Source organism: Vulpes vulpes, chromosome 2 (assembly GCF_048418805.1).
Source record: "Vulpes vulpes isolate BD-2025 chromosome 2, VulVul3, whole genome shotgun sequence".
NCBI lineage: Eukaryota > Metazoa > Chordata > Mammalia > Carnivora > Canidae > Vulpes > Vulpes vulpes.
In genome coordinates, this window is record NC_132781.1 from 108,997,210 (window position 1) to 109,016,482 (window position 19,273).

Consider the following 19,273-nt stretch of genomic DNA (forward strand, 5'->3'; position numbering starts at 1 on the left):
ACTGGAATCTTTTTCTTCATGTGGTGAAAGGAGTTGACAGCATGGCAGTACTGTCTTTACCCCTGAGACTTAACCCCTCAGACTTACCAAACTTAAGACCTCAGGGGGAAAGTACGAATGCTGTCTACACCTGTGCTCTGCAGTCCTACAGCTATGGTGAGCAAACCGGGCCAACCATCCATTATCCTGCACAGGTTCTGTGTCCGCTATGAATTATGAGCCCAGTTTTCTCCCAAAGACATTGAAGTAATGAAACAAATGGTACATGACTGGTGTGTGTCACTATGATCTGTTGCTTCTCTCCGTAGCTGTGTGTATGGATCCAGGCTTGACAAACTGTACCACACACATCGTGACAGTAACTATTAACGGAGATGATGCTGAAAATGTGAGACCTAAACCAAAGCCAGGTGAGTGTGCAGTGGCTCCGTGGAACGTGGTTCTGTTGGGTTAAATATTGTTCAACTTGATACTGATTCAGTCTGACTGGTCAGAAGAATAACAGGCTTGTAGATACTTCATCAGTATTCCAGGCTCTTTTCCTAATCTTGGGTCCTTTAGCCTTTTTCTTTCAGCACCTACTGATCTTTATGCTTTCTTTATAAAAGGTTAAATTGCAATATTTCCATTATTTGCTATGTGGAGTTTATTCCCACTTAACATGAGCCACAGGTCTGAGCAGTAAATAGTGAAAATCTTCAAAATCGCTGATTTCAGACTTCGTGTGTATGGTAAGAATGGCAGAAATAATTGTTAGAGGACAGCGGCTATTCTTCACAGAGTTCCGTACTTAGAGAAACGTTTCGGAAATTCCTTGCTATTACCTTTCTCCGCAAGTTTGGACTTGAGCTTTGATGCCTCTGGCCGTCCCAGGTGGCCTCCCACCCCGCTGAAGGCGGTGCTCATGCACATACCAGTCATGTAGTGCCACCACACGCTGCCACTTCTCACCACCTCGGGTACTCCTGAATATTCCAGGCCACCTCACAGCTGATTGTAAATGCTCAGCGTTCACGTTGCAGATACGTGTATGATACACAGTGCAAGAGTTGGCAGTCTTCAGCGCTGACTGGAATTACCACGAGCCTGCAGTTCCACTCGTGGGTTTACACCCAAAGAGCAAGGGCTCCAACAGGCACTTGACACCAGCATTTATAAAGCATCACTCATGGCACCCAAAAGGGGTAACCACCCAGTTCACAGATGAATGGATAAACAAAGCGCAGTGTACGTGCACAGTGGAACACCAGCCATTAAGGAGACCTGCTGGCACATGCTGTGACAGCAGGAATTCCGAAAGCGTCATGCCAAGTGTTTAGACCAAAAAGCATAAATAGGGGCGCCTGGCTGCCTCAGTCAGTAGAGCACGTGATTCTTGATCTTGGGGTCATGAGTTTGGGCCCCACACTGGGCATACAGCTCACTTTTAAAAAAGGGAAAAAAAATTTAAGCATAAATATTGCTACCTAAAACTCATATGGTCACAGAGACAGAAAGTAGACGAGAGGTAAGCATGTCTGGGGACTGTTCACTGGGTGCCAAGTGAACTGTTCACTGGGTGCCTTTTCTCTGTGAAAAAGTTCTAGAGAAGGACAGGGCTCAGGACTGCAGAGCAGTGTGAATGTATTTAATGCCACTGAACTATACCTTTAAAAGTAGTTAAAATGGTGAATTTTCTGTGTATTTTAACAGCTTAAAAATACATACGTATATATCCTAGAACAGTCTTTAAATTTTGCCAGTACACATCTGATTTGGAGAACAATAATTTGTGCTGTTGGAATGCTTTTCACCACCATGCACACAGATTAAATTAGGAGACCCAGGGTTCTGTGGAAGTTTTATGCCCATTTTGGGACATCTCGCACAAAAGCCTCCTGGTGTTTGACCACAGTGCGCTCCAGTGTCCTCCTTCTGTTTGTTTTCAGGAGACGGAGGTACGTTACCCAGCTAGCAGTGGCTGACCATGTGTATGGCTCAGCGCAGTGGAAATGGCAGCAGGCATTTTGTGGTGTTCTGGTAGGCCCTCTCCTTCTTCAGCTTTGTTTTCACTCGCACTTTGTTTGTTTAGAATTTGTCGAAGTAATTTCCTTACCAAAGAATGACCTGCTGAAGAGACTTGATGGTAAGCATTCTTAAGACTATTCCCCAACTTCTTTGATTTTCCCCACCCCCACCCCCATCCGGTGGGGCACTTACTGGAATTCCATTTCTGTCATTATATTCTTGTTAAAGTCAGACACCTAGAGACTGTGGTACAACTGCAGTTAACCAACAATAATTTTCCTTTCTGGGTAGCAGAGTTTGAAAATACGAGCAAAATATTCTATGTCAAGTGAAAGCATTCAGTAGGGTTAGGTTTTTTCCCTATAGAATAGTCAAGATCACATTCCTGCAGATTTGCCAAAAGCTCTCTACCTCAAATCTGTAATCCGTGGTAATGCAGAGACCTAATAAGTTGGTATCTCCTAGCTAATGCTCAACAATGCCAGCCTGCTGGATGGCTTCGCGTAGGGCAGAAATTAGAGGAGAATATAACAATATTCCTTCTATGAAGACTAAGGTAGATGAAGAGCAATATGCTGATATAATGAACCAAACTGGCAGTGTGACCCCTGGTAAATCACTGGTCAGGTAATTACGTCGTGTAATTCCTGGCCAGCCCATCTCATAGGGATTTGGTAAAAAATAAATAAGATTATGCAGACAAATGTCCTTTAATGAAAGGACGGAGAGAAGCTCTGCAGGGAGCTCCTTGGTGGGGCTGGTAGGGCCCCATTCACTCACTTGTAAAAGAACAGATCATCTTTGTAATCTGGATGTTTTACAATTTTTACTTCGAAAAATAACTTGAAGCACTATTTGACCTGAGGCATTGAGGGCCATCTCTTCTGCCCCTTCCCTAAGAACCAGTGGCTTAACAGTTCTATTTCCGATGCCGTGTTGCTTTAAAAGTATGAGCTTGCAAAAAGGACTGGGATTTCAGAATTCCCAGAAAGTTCCCTTCCTACTTTGCCGTCCTAAAACCTACACGTAAGGTAAAGAGCACCTTGGGGTCTGAGTTAGAAGTGCTCGCACAGAAGCAAGCCGTGGTTTATCCAGAGAAAGCTGTGGCTGCGAGAACAGACAGCACGGCTCCAAGCGTCGGGTCTGCCTGGGTCTGAGGCTCAGCGGGCCGCGTTTCCGTCACCAACTGGAACACGGTCCACGGCCTCTCCCCGCTCGTCTCCTAAAACAGGAGCAAGAGGCCCTGTCCCTGAGGAGGCAGGAGTCAAACGAGATGTTAGCACTAAGGGGCTTAAATGTTAGATGCTGTAGGTCTTGACTATGTTCTTATGTTAGAGAAGTATCCTCTCCAAGATCTTCCTTCTCGCTTCCATCGAGCTTAACGTCTAGCCTCAGAAGAGGGGAAGACAGCGAGGGAAGGAGGAAGGTGGAAAGGGCAGATCCGTAGAAAGAGGAAGGGGGAATTGAACCCTTTTAGAATCAGAATATAATAAACCATTTCTTTAGCAAGTACCATTTGAGAAGGTATTTTGGGATTAGTTTGCTACGAAGAATAGCTTTCCACACTTACAGGCACCTGCCATGTACAGAGGACCTCACCCTGCCTTCCAGGGTCATGTCTCTGAGCGTGTCCCTAAACTAGTGGCTAGGAAAACAAGTGACAGGAGCCCCAGTCTGATAACCTCCCCCTGAGCAAAACAGTTCCTGTTAAAGCTCGCTGTACAGTGGAAGGTTCCGAGACCCCACTGCTGCTAGAATTCCAGTCCTGACAGGCACACGACATGACATGTGCATGGAAAGCACGTATTCCCCGGCAGTGGAGGAGACCCAGGAACTCCCTCAGTGAGGGACTGAAGAATCACCTAGAGGGGCTATAAATGAAGTTAACCCTTGATCTGTGAGCTTAGAGCTGTGTTGTTTTAACACAAGCATCATCTCAGATGTGTGTGATCTTTGCTCGCTTTCTTGTTCTTTTGCTGGAAACGTAATCCTGCTTATGTATCTTTTCTTCTTCTGTCTTATTAGAGTTAAGACCCTTGAAGGTAGAAGGTGTCTCAGTCACCACTCTATCTCCAGCATCCAGACTGACGACTGATCAGGGGGTAGTATGATCCCTGACTCCCTTCATTATCTAACTTGTGTTCTTTATTTCCTCCAGCTTTGGTAGCTGAAGAACATCTGACAGTGGACGCCAGGGTCTACTCCTATGCTCTGGCACTGAAGCATGCAAACACGAAGCCGTTTGAAGTGCCTTTCCTGAAGTTTTAAGGCCAAAGGACAGTAGCCATGTTTTTATAAACAAGACCACCAGGCCTCCTTCACTAAGACTTTGTATTCAGCTTAGCTTAATGTAGATTTGAAATTAGCTTTTTTCATTTAATAAAAGCCAACGCAGAATACATGTGGTGATATGGAATTGTGATTACAGGTAGGCTGTAGTCTTCATTTAAGTGCTAAATTCTGGCAAATATTGAGAAAGAACATAAATGCAGATACCTAGTTTTTAATCCAGTTTCCTTTTTTTTTTTTTTAAAGCTCAGCTGTTACTTATCTAATCTAGTCCGACAGATAGAGAAGTATTTCTAGAGGAAAAATGACCTGAATTCCAAATTGGGTCAGCTGCTCTCAGCCTCAGCTGAAACTTCAACTAGGAATGCAAATAACTGCTTATTACTACATTAATGTTTAAACAAAGATTTTTTTTTTAAAGACCTATGTCGGGACTTTGCTGTTGTTCCTAATTATCTTCTATATGGAATTAATACACATCCTTGCATAGCAGAGTGTAAAGTCAACATAGAACAACATCTATGAGAAGCAGATGTTTACATTTGGCCAACGTCCTCCTGCCCACCTACGTACTAAAGGTTAACAAACGCTTCAGCAATGGAAAATGGTTCACTGTAACGAGGTTAAGAAGCCAATGAATATACAGGGCCCTTCTCTCAAGCAGGTGTATATGCTTTAGAATTTCATTTCCTATCCTTACCTGAGAAAGTATTTGAAGTTCCTAATACCAGATCCATTTACATGGCTGCGGGTGGGGGGCATCACTGTCTTGGTTTTAAAACCATGAATGTAGCCAGCAAGTTCCAGAAACCCAATACAACCACCTTAGAGTGGAGGACAGGAGGGCATTGTTTCCACTTCCTGCCATGCCTAAAGCCCGGTCACCCAGAAGGTCTCCCAGTGTCCTGGGCCATTTTCACATCTTTTGGCTGAGCTCGGCCCGTGTTGACTTCTGTGGTCTCCAGCAGCTCCAGAACTATCACCCTGCAGGTGAGCACCCAGCGGAAGTCTCAGGGTGATGCTCCGTGGCCAGCCCGAAGTCCTTTGTCCAGCCCTGGCTTTAGGCTCTTCGAACCACGTAAAACCAGGATGCTAATGCCAAAAATGCTCTACTACAGTTCATTTGTCTACAGGGTCACTGTGTATTCAGTGTGTATCACTGTTTTCATCTCTGTATCCACAGGTATTTTTGTGAGCAAAAATATAACATCTATTAGACTTCCTAGACAAAGGGGGAAGCTGTGTTTGGAACTGGAGAACTGTCTAGATCAGGTCTACTTTAAATATTGCAAATATTGGTACCCAACCACTTGCTCTAATAGTAGCCTTGCCCTGTGCCCCTAACCCTTTAAAAAAGAAAAAAAAATCCTGTTTTTAATCATAGGCATCATGATTCTCCAGAGATGTTACTCCTCCTCCCTGAGCTCTCCAAAGACCGACTTCTCTAATCTCCCTTGTTACTGCCCTCCTTCACAGTCAAGACACGGAAGGCGATGGGAAATATACAGACTCAGGCACAGTCTCCAGACTAGCTCTTCCAAAGCCGCTCCACACAGGAGTTGAGGAACCGACTCTTAAATGTTGGTGCAGGGGAGGTCTTCATAACCCCTACCTGTCCTTTCTGCCCTTTTCTCCCCCTAAGAGTGCAAATTAGAAGTGATCGCTCAATTGTAGAACAGACCCCAATGCCACTTATATTAACCTTTCAACATCAAAGGCTGTACTTGGGCAGTTTGAGAGCTGGCAGTCTGGAGGTTTCCCTGGGCTGGCCCTGTTAACTTATCAGCATTTAAAAGTTGAAAGGTTTCCTATAAGAAACTTTGTTTCTACCTTCTCTTGGGGGAAAAAAAAATGTATGCATATATCCTAATGCCACTGGATCCATGTGTCTATGGTAACAGTGGCCCGAGGCCCTGCGATGTCCTGCTGGTGACCACTGTCCTGTCCTGCTGGCCGCCACCGCATCTGCCCACCTGTCATCATTGTTGGGTTGTGATCCTGACCTGAGTAAGATGTACTTCCTGCGCTAAGAAAGGAAACACTGGAAACCTTTACTTCTGAAAAGGAACTTCAAAGATTAAGTTTGGTTTCTGTGGACACTGGGCACAAACTTTCTGCTGTTTCAGACGGAGGCTGGATGTTATCTGAGACAGTTTTCCTGTTCTTTTCAGTGTCCATCGCATAACTGAGCAGCTTTTAAGTTGGTCCCTGTTCCTGAGCAATTTCAGGATCAAACCCAAAACTGTAATTCCATTGGACCTGTGACCACAGACCTCTCAGGATGGGTTTTGTATGATTAGATGAACCTATAATCTTAGAAATCATTTAGTATCCGATTTTATTTTTCCAACACAAACTGAAACAATTTTATTAAATAAAAGTTTATTTTCTACTATTGACACTCATGTTGCTGCTGTAAAGTACAACAACATACACAAATTGCTAGCATGAATTACTCATTGTTCGCCCCCACTGAACTACAGACATTGCTTGAGAATTAGATCTTTGCTTTAGGGATTAAAAAAAAAAAAAAAACTGGGCCATCAGATCTGGAAAGCGTGTTCTCCAGCGATGTGTCGATGTGTTGGAATTCAAAGGCATAGCCAATACAGTAAAACAGCATGGACTGCTGTCACTGGGAAGAAAGGAATGAAAATGGGGCTGGGGGGAGGGGGGGTGGAAACCACACACAAGCAGTTGTTCCTGAACAGCTGGAACTGAAGCTCGATGTTGCCCACGTGGGCTAAGTGGCAGCTGAGAGGGGACCAGTCGGGGGAGTGGACGGAGAGGGAGGGTGGGAACGTGGATACGAGGAGTTAAAAAAGTATAAAAAGTTAATTATATCTAAAATACAGATTAGATAGAAATGTTCCAGAACTCATTAAATAAGCTCAAAAATACTGGAAAGTGGCAATTTGAACTACATTTATTTTTAAACAAGTGGGGGGAATAGTGAGTGTTCTGAATGTTGTGTGCAAAACTGATCCACGTCACCATCTCACCGGCACGGCTGAACAGGGCAAGGCGGGAACACTGGTTTCCAGCATCACGGGCGACACTACAAGTACGTTTGTGAATGAATACTGTAAACTTTAGTTTTAAGGCAGCTGGTACTAATGCTGCACACAGGCTTAGCTCGGGGCCCATTGCACAAATGGGACGGTGAGCACTGGGAAACAAGAAACTGAGGGAAGAAAAGGGGAATCGCGTTATTGGACAAAAACAATGTGCCAAAATTCTTCTCCCTTTCATACACACAAGAAGAAATATTGGAACATTTAGAAAAACAAAGCACCCATCCCACCGACTTCAGCCTGTTCCTTGACAAAAATTTCAAAATACTGATAAATAATCGTGACGGCGAGCAGGATGCCAGTGCCGGAGCCGATGGCCCCCAGGAAGTCGGCCAACACGGACAGGGCGCCGATGCACAGGCCGCCGAACGCTGCCGCCGTGGGGATGTACCTGCAACACAGAGCCATCGGTTGGCGGGGCGCGCACACGGCCATGGGGCAGACTGACCAGGCCAAGACGGGCCGCTGTTTTCCAGAAACCAGTAAACAGCCTGGAGAAGCCATACAGGATTTTTTTTTTTTTTTTTAATAGCAGGAGGTTAGAATCCTCGACAGGAAAAGGAAAAAAAAAAAAGAATCCTTGACAGGTTGAAGATGAAAATATTTACTATTTTAAATAGGTCGTCTGTAGCTCAGTCTTGTAGATGAAGAGTAAATTCCAAAATGCTTTCTAAGTATCAAATTTATATGTGATAAGATGTGGATGATCCTCTTCACAGTCTTGGCTGCATGTTAGAATCACCTGGAGCACTGCTAAAAATAATGGGATTGTATTTAAAATACTCCAAAAAAGAAGGGAAAAAAAGCCGGGGGGAGATGACGGATGAACAGGAAGAGCAGAATGAGGCCAACTGCTGGAGCTGGGTACCTGGAGGTTCGTTCTACGACTCTGAGTTTCATAAAAATACAAGTGCCTTTTCAAGCAATGGTTCTGGAACAACAGGACATCCACATGCACAAAAAGATATCTGGACCCTTCTCTCACATTAAACAAAAAAAAACTGCTGCGAGCAGATCACAGACTTGAATGGAAGAGCCGAGACTCGTAATGGAAAACAAGAATGAATCTTTATGACCTCGGGTGAGGCAATGGTTTCTTAGATAAACACTAAAAGCAGCACAAAGCAACCATGAGAAACTGAACTTCATCAAAATTAGTAACTTGTGCATCAAAAGAGACCAAGAAAGTGAAAAGACAACCCATAGAATGGCAACAAAATATAAATCATAAACCTGAGAAGGGGTCTATCCAAAATATTTGTTTTTTGAACCTTACAAAAGACAACACAAATGAGCAAAAGATCTGAAAAGACTGGGGCTCAAACTCACGACCCTGAGATCAAGAGTTGCGCATTCTTCTCCAAAGAAGATTCACAAATAGCTAATAAAACACATGAAAGAAAAGTATCCAATGTCATTACTCAGCAGGAAAAGCAAATCAAAACCACAGTGAGCTCCCGCTTCATACCCACATAGTGGCTGTAATGAGAAAGCAGGAACTGTGCAAGGACGCGCAGCAACGGCGAGCCGCACTGCTCGTGGGACGCAGACCGGTGCAGCCACTCTGGAGGAGAGTCTGGTAGCTTCCTCAACACATTAAACCAGCATCACTGTACCACCCAACTACTCCTGCAGGACTGAAAACATATGCCACACAAAACATGCACAAGTACGTCCTTAACAGCATCATTCCTGATAGAAACTGGAAACAACCAAAATCTCCACCAACTGATCAATGGATAAACAAATGTGCTGTCGTACATCCATTTAATGGAGTATTATTCATAAGTAATGGATGAACCCTGAAAACTTCATGCTAAGTGAAAAAAGCTATTTACAAAAGATGACAAGTCCATTTATATGAAATGTCCAGAAGAGGCAAATCTAGAGATCAAAAGTAAGAAGTAGGCTCAGGGAAGGGAAGGTGCGATAGGAATGGGGAATAACCAAGAGTTACAAGGTTTCTCTCCGGGTGATGAAAATGTTTTTGGTTTGTTTTTTCAGGTTTGTTGTTGTTGTTGTTGTTGTTGTTGTTGTTGTAGTTGTTGTTATTGTTTTAATAATCTATAGACCCAACATGGGGCTCAAACTCACAACGCCAAGATCAAGAGTTGCACATTCTTTTGACTGAGCCAAACAGATGCTCCAGTGACAAAGATGTTTTTAAAATTACACTGTAATGATTACACATTCTGAATATACTAAAGAACACTAAACCATATACTTCAAATGAGTGAGTTACATGGTATGAATTATAACACAGTAGAGCTGTTATCAAAAAACAGACTAATGGAAGAATTGACCCAAGACCAAATAAATCACAAGTTGTAGAGGTGGAGTATCAGTACTTTTTGAAAGCTCCCAGGTGATTTTATGTGCAGCCAGACAACGAGGATCTCCACTCAAGAATATTTTAATACTGGGCTGAGCAGTGAAGGGAACACAATTTCAATTTTTAAAATCATTTAGATGTCAATTTTGATGGAGAACAATTTTAGAGAACAATTCAGTATTTTGTTAAATTTTGGTTCTTCTGTGTGAAGCAGAAGAAAAATGCTTCATGTTCAAATAGGATAACATTTGACAGTAAATTAAAGGTTGAAAAACCAAATACATTTGTACTATACACATACACACACATACTCACAGAGATCAGATCTCATGACCTTACCTATTAAGCTCATGAACCATGGAGGTATCTCTGTGGCCCCTCATTACCATTTGCTGTTCTTTAAGCTGCTTAGCTACCTGCCAAGAGAAAAAGCAACTTTTAAAATCAAACTATAAATATTTCACTTTACTACCTACCAGGTTCTGTGTGAAGTACTTCCCACACACTACTAAATAAAATACAAGAGCCCTGAGGTAGGCACTGTCCTATCCTCTCCATTACACCTGAGGCTCAAGGCTGCACACCACCTAGTACCCACACATTAAACAATTGTTTCTCAATCTTTTTTTTTTAATCTATCACCTCCCTAAACAGAAATTAAATACTAAGGAGTAAGAGTTTGTTGGGTAGGGTTCAGCCTTGGAGGGTGGTTTTACAAACCATTGTAAAACTCTTAAGAATTTTTCCACCTTCCAGAAACCAGTTTTTAACCCTCTAGGGATCATTATTAAGAATGTATGACTTAGGGCAGCCAGGGTGGCTCAGCGGTTTAGCGCCGCCTTCAGCCCAGGGCCTGATCCTGGAGACCCAGGATGGAGTCCCATGTCCGGCTCCCTGCAGGGAGCCTGCTTCTCCCTCTGCCTGTGTCTCTGCCCCTCTCTCTCTCTCTCTCTCTCTCATGAATAAATAAATAAAATCTTCAAAAAAAAAAAAAAAAAGTATGACTTAAAAGTTTAAATTACAAAAGTAAGAGTGTTTCAATTACCATTTTGAAATTAAAAACGTTTATTTTCAAATATAACAAATACTTACATCTTTAGCAGAGGAACCAGACACCTCTATCCATGTCTTAGAAAAGAATGCACATGATCCCAACATGAAGATGATATAAACAACCACATGGACAGGATCCTCAAATATGGCGCCCATGGACTCAGGAGGAGAAAGATAGTAACAAAGGCCTCCCACGGGGTAAGAACGAGCAGGTCCTCCCCCACTAACATCCTACAGAACAAGAATAAAAAGGATAGATGGTGAACCCAAGTGGTCAAGATACATTTTTATGACTTTTCAAACTCCTCAAAAATTACAAATCTTTAAGCTCAAAGCACCTACAGCTAACGATTCCATGTAACTTAGAAAGACTTTTGTGTCTAATGTCTTCACTCCTCCAAAATTGTATAGTGAGCATGTATTATATAAAGGACATTGTGAATGTATTAACAAAAGAGTGATTTTTTAAAAGCCAACATTACAATACACCTACAAAAAAATCTTCCCTCTCTTCTTAAAGACAGGAATATAATTACATTTACAGTCAATCTCTGATTACATTTAGAATCTGAAACTGCACTGTACAAGAGTACACAACATATTCTTTTAACTTCAAAAAATTCTATGAAGAATACAATCAACTGAAATACTGACAGATGACTAACAACTCACTGCCTAAACTTTATAGGTTTGTATAAGAAGTAATTTTTTAATATTTAAAATAGGATTTTTATCCAGATAAACATTCAAGAATTTTTACAGTAACAGAACTAGGAACAGTGTAAGTTTTGGGGTGGGAGGGATAGAACAGCAGTTTCTGCCTGCAATAATTAAAGTGTCTGGTTCCTGAATATACATTTCAGTATCATTTATTTACTGTGCCCCCAGAATCACTAATCCCCAATCAAGAGCATTATTTATAGATAATTCAATTTCTAGTAATTCTCATTAAAAAGGAACTTAGTTAAGATCACAACACAACCTACATAAGACCACAAAATGCATTTATTGCTATGAAATTATTACAGTAATAATTACTGATGGATTATTATCTCACAAGGGGAGGGACCACATCTTCCCTCATCACAGGTAGTCACGTTTCCATAACATGATTGGAAAAAGAGTACTATGGATAAAGGGAATCCTATTTCCTTCAACTAACACTCAAGAGTTACTCTCTTATCCTCTTAAACTTAAAAAAAAAAAAAAAAAAAAAGACCTTTAGTAGAAGAAAGTTAGGTCATGTAACTTACAATGAAACAGGTAGCATATTAGGATAAATGCATAGAAGAAACACTGTACTTCAGAAATAAGGACTATAAAAAATAGCTGGTAAAATTCAAGTTGTACAATTATGTACTCTATAAAAGAATAAAGGATCATAGTCTCTTTTAATTCTATGGTTTTAAGGAGGAAAAATAGCTCCTGGGTCATATGACAGAACTTAAACCAGGTAAAATTCAATCTGACAAGAACTCACACTTCAGTAACAACGTGGCTGGACTGCTCTGGAAGAAGCTATGATGACAGGATCTATAAAGGGAAGTCAGAAAGTGCTGGATTCTATTTCTAGTAACTCTCTTCTCTCTCCAGTCTAGTAATCACATGCCTATCTCTAGCCCAGTTAATCACAACTAGTTTATTGCCACTCGAGCCATGAAAAATGGGGGCAAAGCAGGAGATCTCAGCACCCCACATATAATCAGCAAAGAGCTTCTTTAAAAAAAATATTCTAGACAACAGCTGAATAAGATACCAAAACAGGGAACCACTTTCATGAGAACCACTGTGATTTTAACCTTAAGGTCCTCAAATGAGATGTGAAAATGCTCTCAACAGTAAATTAATACAAAGTACCTGGCCCACCTTAGTTTTACAACATTTATCAATCTTTCTAAATGAATGATAAATTCTGCTACAGGTAAGTGAATCTGAAAACGTTACAGCAATGGCTTCCATTATGGCTCATCTCTTTCAGTTAAAAATACAACCACGAAATGCAAATTACAGTAAATTTGAATGCTTAGAATAAATAACAAAATACTCACAGCCCACTGTCCTAGTAAATTTACTAAAAAGTTGCCACTAAATCGAACAGACAGCATCTGGGAAATAACATACAGGTTTGACACTAAGGCCGACTGGAGAATAATGGGAATGTTCGAGGTATAGAAGAGCTTGATGGGATAGCTACTGTACTGTCCTCGATACCGGGCCGACTTGATGGGCAAGTCAACACGAAATCCCTAGAAAATGAAAATGAAGAGGAAGTAAGAGTAACTGCACATCTCAAGTAATGAACACAGATGACAAGCAGAACAATACAGGGGGAGTGGGAGAAGCAACACTGGCATTTCTCCTTCCACACAGAACTCCTGTTCTGTGCCATCACCACTAATATCTCGCACCTTAGAGTCTAAGGAATAGAATCATTTGCTTGACTAGATTCCGTAACACTGGTTAAATATGGACATTTCAAATGGAATTATTTTCTTTGAAAGCAAAATAAAAATCCATATCCCTCTGACTTCAGTGAAGCAAGTATACGTACCTGAAAATATATAACGACGGCAAACACAAAAACCGTAGCAATGAGGTTCATGAGATTGGGTAAGTTCTGACGATAGAAGGCCTCCCTTAAAGCGCGGACCTTGTCTGTCCTGGTGGCCAGTAAATGAAAGAGTGCTATGACTGCACCCTCAAACTCGGTACCTGATAAATCAAGAGAGAAATTAACTGTAAACTCTTTACCCAAAATTGTCTCAAAGCTCAAACAAATACCCTTGAAACTCCAGTACATGGCAGAAAATCGGAGTCAAAATCACTCATCAATGTTTACTTTATAATACAACCATGTGCGGAGCTTCTAAAAATATTTACATCATGGAAGCAAATGAATCTTTTTTTGCACAAATCTCAAGTTTTCTCAAGACACTATTCTTGATGAAAACAGCCAAAGTAGAATAAACCTAAGCAAGTATTTAGGTTGTAATGATTTGCCTCCCCTTTACTGTAGGGAAGGGAAAGGAATATTTTTAGGGAGGGGGGTAAAGCAGCAGCAAAGCAGAATAAAGATGTCAGAATCAAAAGATACACGTTACTCTATCGAGCTTGTTTTTAAGAAAACTAATAAACCATCATTGCTCTTTTCTTAAGGCCAGGGTCATTCTAGACATTAACCGTTATGAATCTTGGATGGCATCTGAGACAAATGGAGATGGGGAAGGGGAAAGACAGATGAGGTATTTCAAAATTTAGTTGCCGTTACCAAGCCAAGTAGAATAGCAGCAAAAGTATTCATGCTCCCTGATGGTACAGTAAATAATAGTGTTTTCATTCGAAAAATCTTAATCCACTACCTTTTTATTCCCCTGGGAATGTGGAAATCAGACAAATCAATGACTTCTGCGGCAATGGCTTAAGCAAGTGATATTTTAAAAAGCTGTTTGCAACCACTGAAATTTTCAACAAGCAGAGGCTAAAATGTAGCTGTTATTCTTTGTGAAGTAATATTTCATACTCCACAAATCTCTGCTGCTGAACTCTTGAGCAATCCGCAGCGGTTGGCCCCTGGGACAGCAAGCAGGATGCCTACAGGCCTGTCCTGCTCCGTGATGGGTTACTTTCCAGCACACATCCAGCAAAACTCGTGCAGTTGCAGTCACTGTGCAATGTACCTCTGCCAGTGTTAATAGTAGTGGGACTAAAGGCCTTCCAGACAATGGTTTCACAGATGTTGGTGGCAATAAAGAGGGAAATACCAGACCCCAAGCCGTAACCCTTCTGTAGCAGCTCATCTAACAGCAGCACAATCAAACCAGCAACAAACAACTGTGGGGAAAGAAATGCAAGTAAGCTGAAGCAAGAATAAACTCAAGGAAGGGGACGATGAACACCATTGACTACTTTCAAAAAGCATGGGCATTTTTCATATTAAAACCTGACTGTTGCAATAGCACCGTTATGACTCTCAGCACCTCTTTAACCCCACCTTAGTGAGAAGTCACTTCTGGAGATCAGGGGGGTGGAAACATTGTTACATTAGGAAGCAGACATTTCAACCTTTACAGCATGATGATAAACCACCTGAATAGTTTCCCTTGCAATGTTTAAACAAGACCGATTGAAAAAAGCACACTGAAAACAAAAATGTTCAAACTTGTTGAATTTAGGACAGCAAGAAACTGAAAATTTTCCAAGTAGTTCCAAATAAGTGAAAGACTAAATGAAGCATGGTATAATAACAAGACACAATTATATGCTACCACTGAAGGAAAAGTATGTGAAATTTATTTTTAAGATATTATATGTAATATTTTATATATTACATATACAGTTACCATTGAACAACACAGGTTTGACCTACCCAGACTTTTTGTTTATAGATACACTGCAGTACTATCAGTGTATTTTCTCTTCCTTACAATTTTCTTAACATCTTTTCTCTAGCTTATGACAGTGTATAAACACAGTATATAATATACAAAATATCCGTTAATCAACTATTTACATTATTGGAAGGCTTCAGGTAACTAGCAGACTTAGTTATGTTTTGAGGGAGTCAAAAGTTACATGCAGTTTTCAACTGTGGGGGGAGGGGTCAGTACCCCAATCCTTGTGCTGTTCAAGGGTCAACTGTAATATATAGAGAGAATAAGCCAAAAAGAGCACAAATTAATATGAGTAGAGATTATAATGTAAGAAATGCCCTCCGTACATAAAGTGACAAAGACTGAATGTAAATTTGAAGACAAGGATTTGCCAGGTCCTTAACCTTACCCTTTTTAACAAAATGAAAGCATACTGACTTTAATTTATGTGAAACTGAAAATTCTTAATTTTCTTCTTGGAGAAGACATTTCTATAAAAGCATGCATCAATTAAAAAGAACTCCTGGCCTTGCAAGTCGTGACCTATAGTCACTTCAGTAACCTAATCAAGAGGAAAAGAAAAGATGCTTCTATGCCTTCAACCTCACACCTGTCCCCATTTTAAGAACCCCATCCTACCAAAGGGAGGAAATGCCACTTCCATTCTTCCCAGCTCTGAAGACTCCCACCCCATTGCTTACTCAGTTTACCCAACATCCCCCATTACAAAAGAGAGCAAACAAACTACAGTACACCATTTCAAGCATGCTTACCTTCCACGGTGTTTTTTTTTTTTTTTTCCTTAACTGTCATTTCAGTAGTTGTACAGAGCCTAAATTGTCTATTTACAGTCTTAATTTGATTTTCAAAGGATTGGAAAAAGAGTACAATTCTTCAAACTTCTAAGAGTGCTCATGAATCCTTTACTGTTTGAAAACCAAGTTTAACACTTTGACAAGATAAAACAGAAGTTAGGACTTACTACTGAGATTTTATATTGATCACAATTATGTAAAAAGTAAATAAATACTCCCAATCAGAAACCAACCCTGTGCATGGAATAAGAGCTGTCCATAAACTATTAGCCCGCCAAAAAGTATGATCAGGGGCTTCTGATTAAATGACCTGTCTAGAGTCATAAAGTCACTCTGAAACACCTGTGATTCTCCAAACCCCCTGTTCAGACCAATGACCATCAGACCACAGAGTGATTCATGTATGTCTGGTGGAAATCAAACCCATTTTTTTTCTAACTAGAGAAAGAAATTACAAAGAAGCTGAAATGAGAAATGGTCTCTATAATCAAAAGAATAAGATAAAAGCTACTAAAAAGCATGTGAACTACACCTCTAAGGTTGGGGCGGGGGAGTGAGAAACCAGGAAGTCACAGCATCTCGTTGACTACAACAGTGATGGAAACTGAATGCTAACTGGATGCTCTTGTGGAATATGCCGTACATATAAATCTCTAAATTAGGCATAAAAATTACTCTTTACATTTCAACTCTACTTTGCATTCGCACAGTTTGACAAAACAATACTTACCTTTTCTATATGCCAAGCACATATTTTCTACTCTGGGATTTTAATCAAGACCCACCATTTAAGATTTCAAATCTTACTAGTTGAAAGACATGATCACGTGAATGAAACAAGAATAATTAATGTGAGAAATACCTTACCTAACAGCATGCAAACAGTTTTCAAAATCTATGTTTCTAGGCGAAACACACTGATCCAATCATCTCTCTTCAGTGTATCCACACATTTTCAATGTTAGCAATGCCTTAAAAGACATGCTACCCACCTATGATCAAACACATTTCTCTATACATTAACACTGAAAAAATTAACCACAAGTATTCGTCTAACAGAATTTATATGTTAAAAAAAAAAAGTATACACCCACTTATTTCATTTCTGAATACAACTATTTTTAGACTTCTTATCCTGGGGGAAAAAATTAAAATACCTTAACTCCATTGTATCTCCAATTCAAATTTGTAATGACTCCACAGAAGTCAATGCTTTAACCCAGAACTGATCAGATGAGGTTCTTTAAGAATCCAAAAATATCCTTACTAAAATACTAGAAAAATCATACTAGAGCATAATGTTCTAAGAGTTAGGTACCCATCCTGAGTGTCTTCAAGATCAGGGTTATTCTGAACTACGGGTTGCATAAAGCAAAGGGTATAAAGAAACAAAATAAGACAATCGATATGTCAGTGTCTCAACAATGCCAGAAGCACATGGAGAGATCCTAAGCACAGAAAGATCCAAGTCAGTTTTCAGAGGATTTTCTCTCCCGAGCCACTGCAACACTTCTTCCTCTAACTCTCAAAGATTACAAATTTGCCAATCAGGTTTTTTTTAATGGAGAAATAACGACGTTACTCTAAAGACTTCTACCTTATACCCAAATTGGGACCTCACTAGGGCTCAGAAACCTACCATGAAAATTCTCACGTGGTCAAAAGAAAATATTTCCATCTAGTTAGAAGAGCTCTCCCTGTTGTTAGTGACACCAATAAATACTTGAACAACCTAATTCTCCTTGGTCTGAAATAATAACTCTGTTCACGATTTGATTTGCTGCCTATATGAGGTTTCTCATTAAAAAAGAAGGGTCAATCATACCAGTCTGAAATGGTCCTATCTATCTATGTATATATTAGTAAGTTGGTATTTTAGTTTTACTTAAAAATATTTTTTCTGAAATTAATGCTGTGACCATTAAAAAAAAAAAAACCTTCCTAAAATAATCCTAATTCCATAGAGGGAGCAAGAATAGGCATTTCCAAAATAACAGGACTACTTTATATATATGTGTGTATATATACGTGTATATGTGTGTGTGTGTGTGTATATATATATGTGTGTGTGTGTGTATATGTGTGTGTGTGTATATATGTATGTGTGTTCGTGTGTGTGTGTGTGTATATATATATATCTCCATTCTTGGGTAACTTCTCTAAATGATTTTTATGGAATGTACATTAGAAAAGTATCTTCTGGGATCCCTGAGTGGTGCAGCGGTTTAGCTCCTGCCTTTGGCCCAGGGCGCAATCCTGGAGACCCGGGATCGAATCCCACGTCGGGCTCCCGGTGCATGGAGCCTGCTTCTCCCTCCGCCTATGTCTCTGCCTCTCTCTCTCTCTCTCTCTGTGACTATCATAAATAAATAAAAATAAAAAAAAAAAAGTATCTTCTAAACTTGACACACTTTGAGATACTTAGTAAAGGATAACTATGTTGGCCTTTAAAAGTTCAATTCCAAAGGGTCTATTTTAAAAATCCATGGAATATATATGTATATAGGTTCATGCAGTTTACTAGGTGTGAGATATTATTTGTGATGCCATTATTTTGTGTACCACTAAAAAAAAAAAAATACTGTCAATTAAACTATGACAATAGCTTTTCACAAAGTTGTTTTGTTTTCTACTTACAAGAAAAGTTATTTTAGACTGAAACACAGATTTTATCATCTAGGCTGTTCTGTGCCTTTGTGTACACAGAGTGACTGTTCCATAACAAGTCATAGACTTCTGCAGACATTTTAAATAGCAGCTAATCTCAAAAACATTTTACATCAACAATTCCCATAAACAATTGATGCAACAAACATCCGAATAGCTCTAACCAGCTGACACACATATGCAGACGAAGACTACTATCATGATTGCTGCCTGGCTGACAGCAACTGTAGAGCACTACCAGCTATAAGAAAACACATCCAAGGGCCATCTGGGTGGTTCAGTCCCTTATGGGCCATCTGGGTGGTCAGTCCCTTATGATCTCAGGGTCCTGGGATCAAGCCCCGAGGCAGGCTCCTGCTCAGCAGGGAATTTGCTTCTCCCTCTCCTCTTGCCCCTCCTCCTGCTCCTGCTTTCTCTCACCCGCAAATAAAAAATCTTAAAAAAAGAAAAAAATCCTGATTTTAGATACATCAAAAAGTAAAAAATGTGCATCTCAGAACCAATGAAGTACAGCTAATCTATAATTCTTTATACCATGCAGCTATGAAGCTATTTTAAGTTTTAATTTTTATATCAATATAATTTATACATGTCACTTCAACAATCAAAATCTTATAATTAAATAATGCAAAAGTAAGAAAATTAATATATCACCTAAAGAATTGT

General features: G+C 40.2%; 2 protein-coding genes across 8 annotated transcripts in view; one reads left to right on the top strand and one right to left on the bottom strand.

The window, feature by feature from the left end:
• NUDT5 (nudix hydrolase 5) overlaps window positions 1–6,697 on the top strand; it is a 26,689-nt gene extending 19,992 nt beyond the window's left edge. For 4 of the 6 annotated variants that reach the window (XM_072749540.1, XM_026016557.2, XM_026016551.2 and 1 more), the window contains exons 7-10: window positions 309–410; window positions 1,929–1,937; window positions 2,072–2,125; window positions 4,166–4,406. In XM_072749540.1, coding sequence (XP_072605641.1) covers window positions 309–410; window positions 1,929–1,937; window positions 2,072–2,125; window positions 4,166–4,275 — 275 coding nt within the window. In that variant the 3' untranslated portion in view covers window positions 4,276–4,406. Of the gene's footprint in view, window positions 1–308; window positions 411–1,928; window positions 1,938–2,071; window positions 2,126–4,165 lie in introns of all 6 variants that reach the window. The other 2 variants (XM_072749541.1, XM_072749542.1) reach the window with 1 other exon arrangement.
• The window catches only part of SEC61A2 (SEC61 translocon subunit alpha 2), a 26,229-nt gene continuing 13,617 nt past the window's right edge, over window positions 6,662–19,273 (bottom strand). For both annotated transcript variants that reach the window (XM_072749538.1, XM_072749539.1), the window contains 6 exons: window positions 14,433–14,586; window positions 13,307–13,467; window positions 12,804–13,001; window positions 10,795–10,986; window positions 10,042–10,118; window positions 6,662–7,761 (listed from right to left, as the gene is read on the bottom strand). In XM_072749538.1, coding sequence (XP_072605639.1) covers window positions 7,575–7,761; window positions 10,042–10,118; window positions 10,795–10,986; window positions 12,804–13,001; window positions 13,307–13,467; window positions 14,433–14,586 — 969 coding nt within the window. In that variant the 3' untranslated portion in view covers window positions 6,662–7,574. The remainder of the gene's footprint in view (window positions 7,762–10,041; window positions 10,119–10,794; window positions 10,987–12,803; window positions 13,002–13,306; window positions 13,468–14,432; window positions 14,587–19,273) is intronic.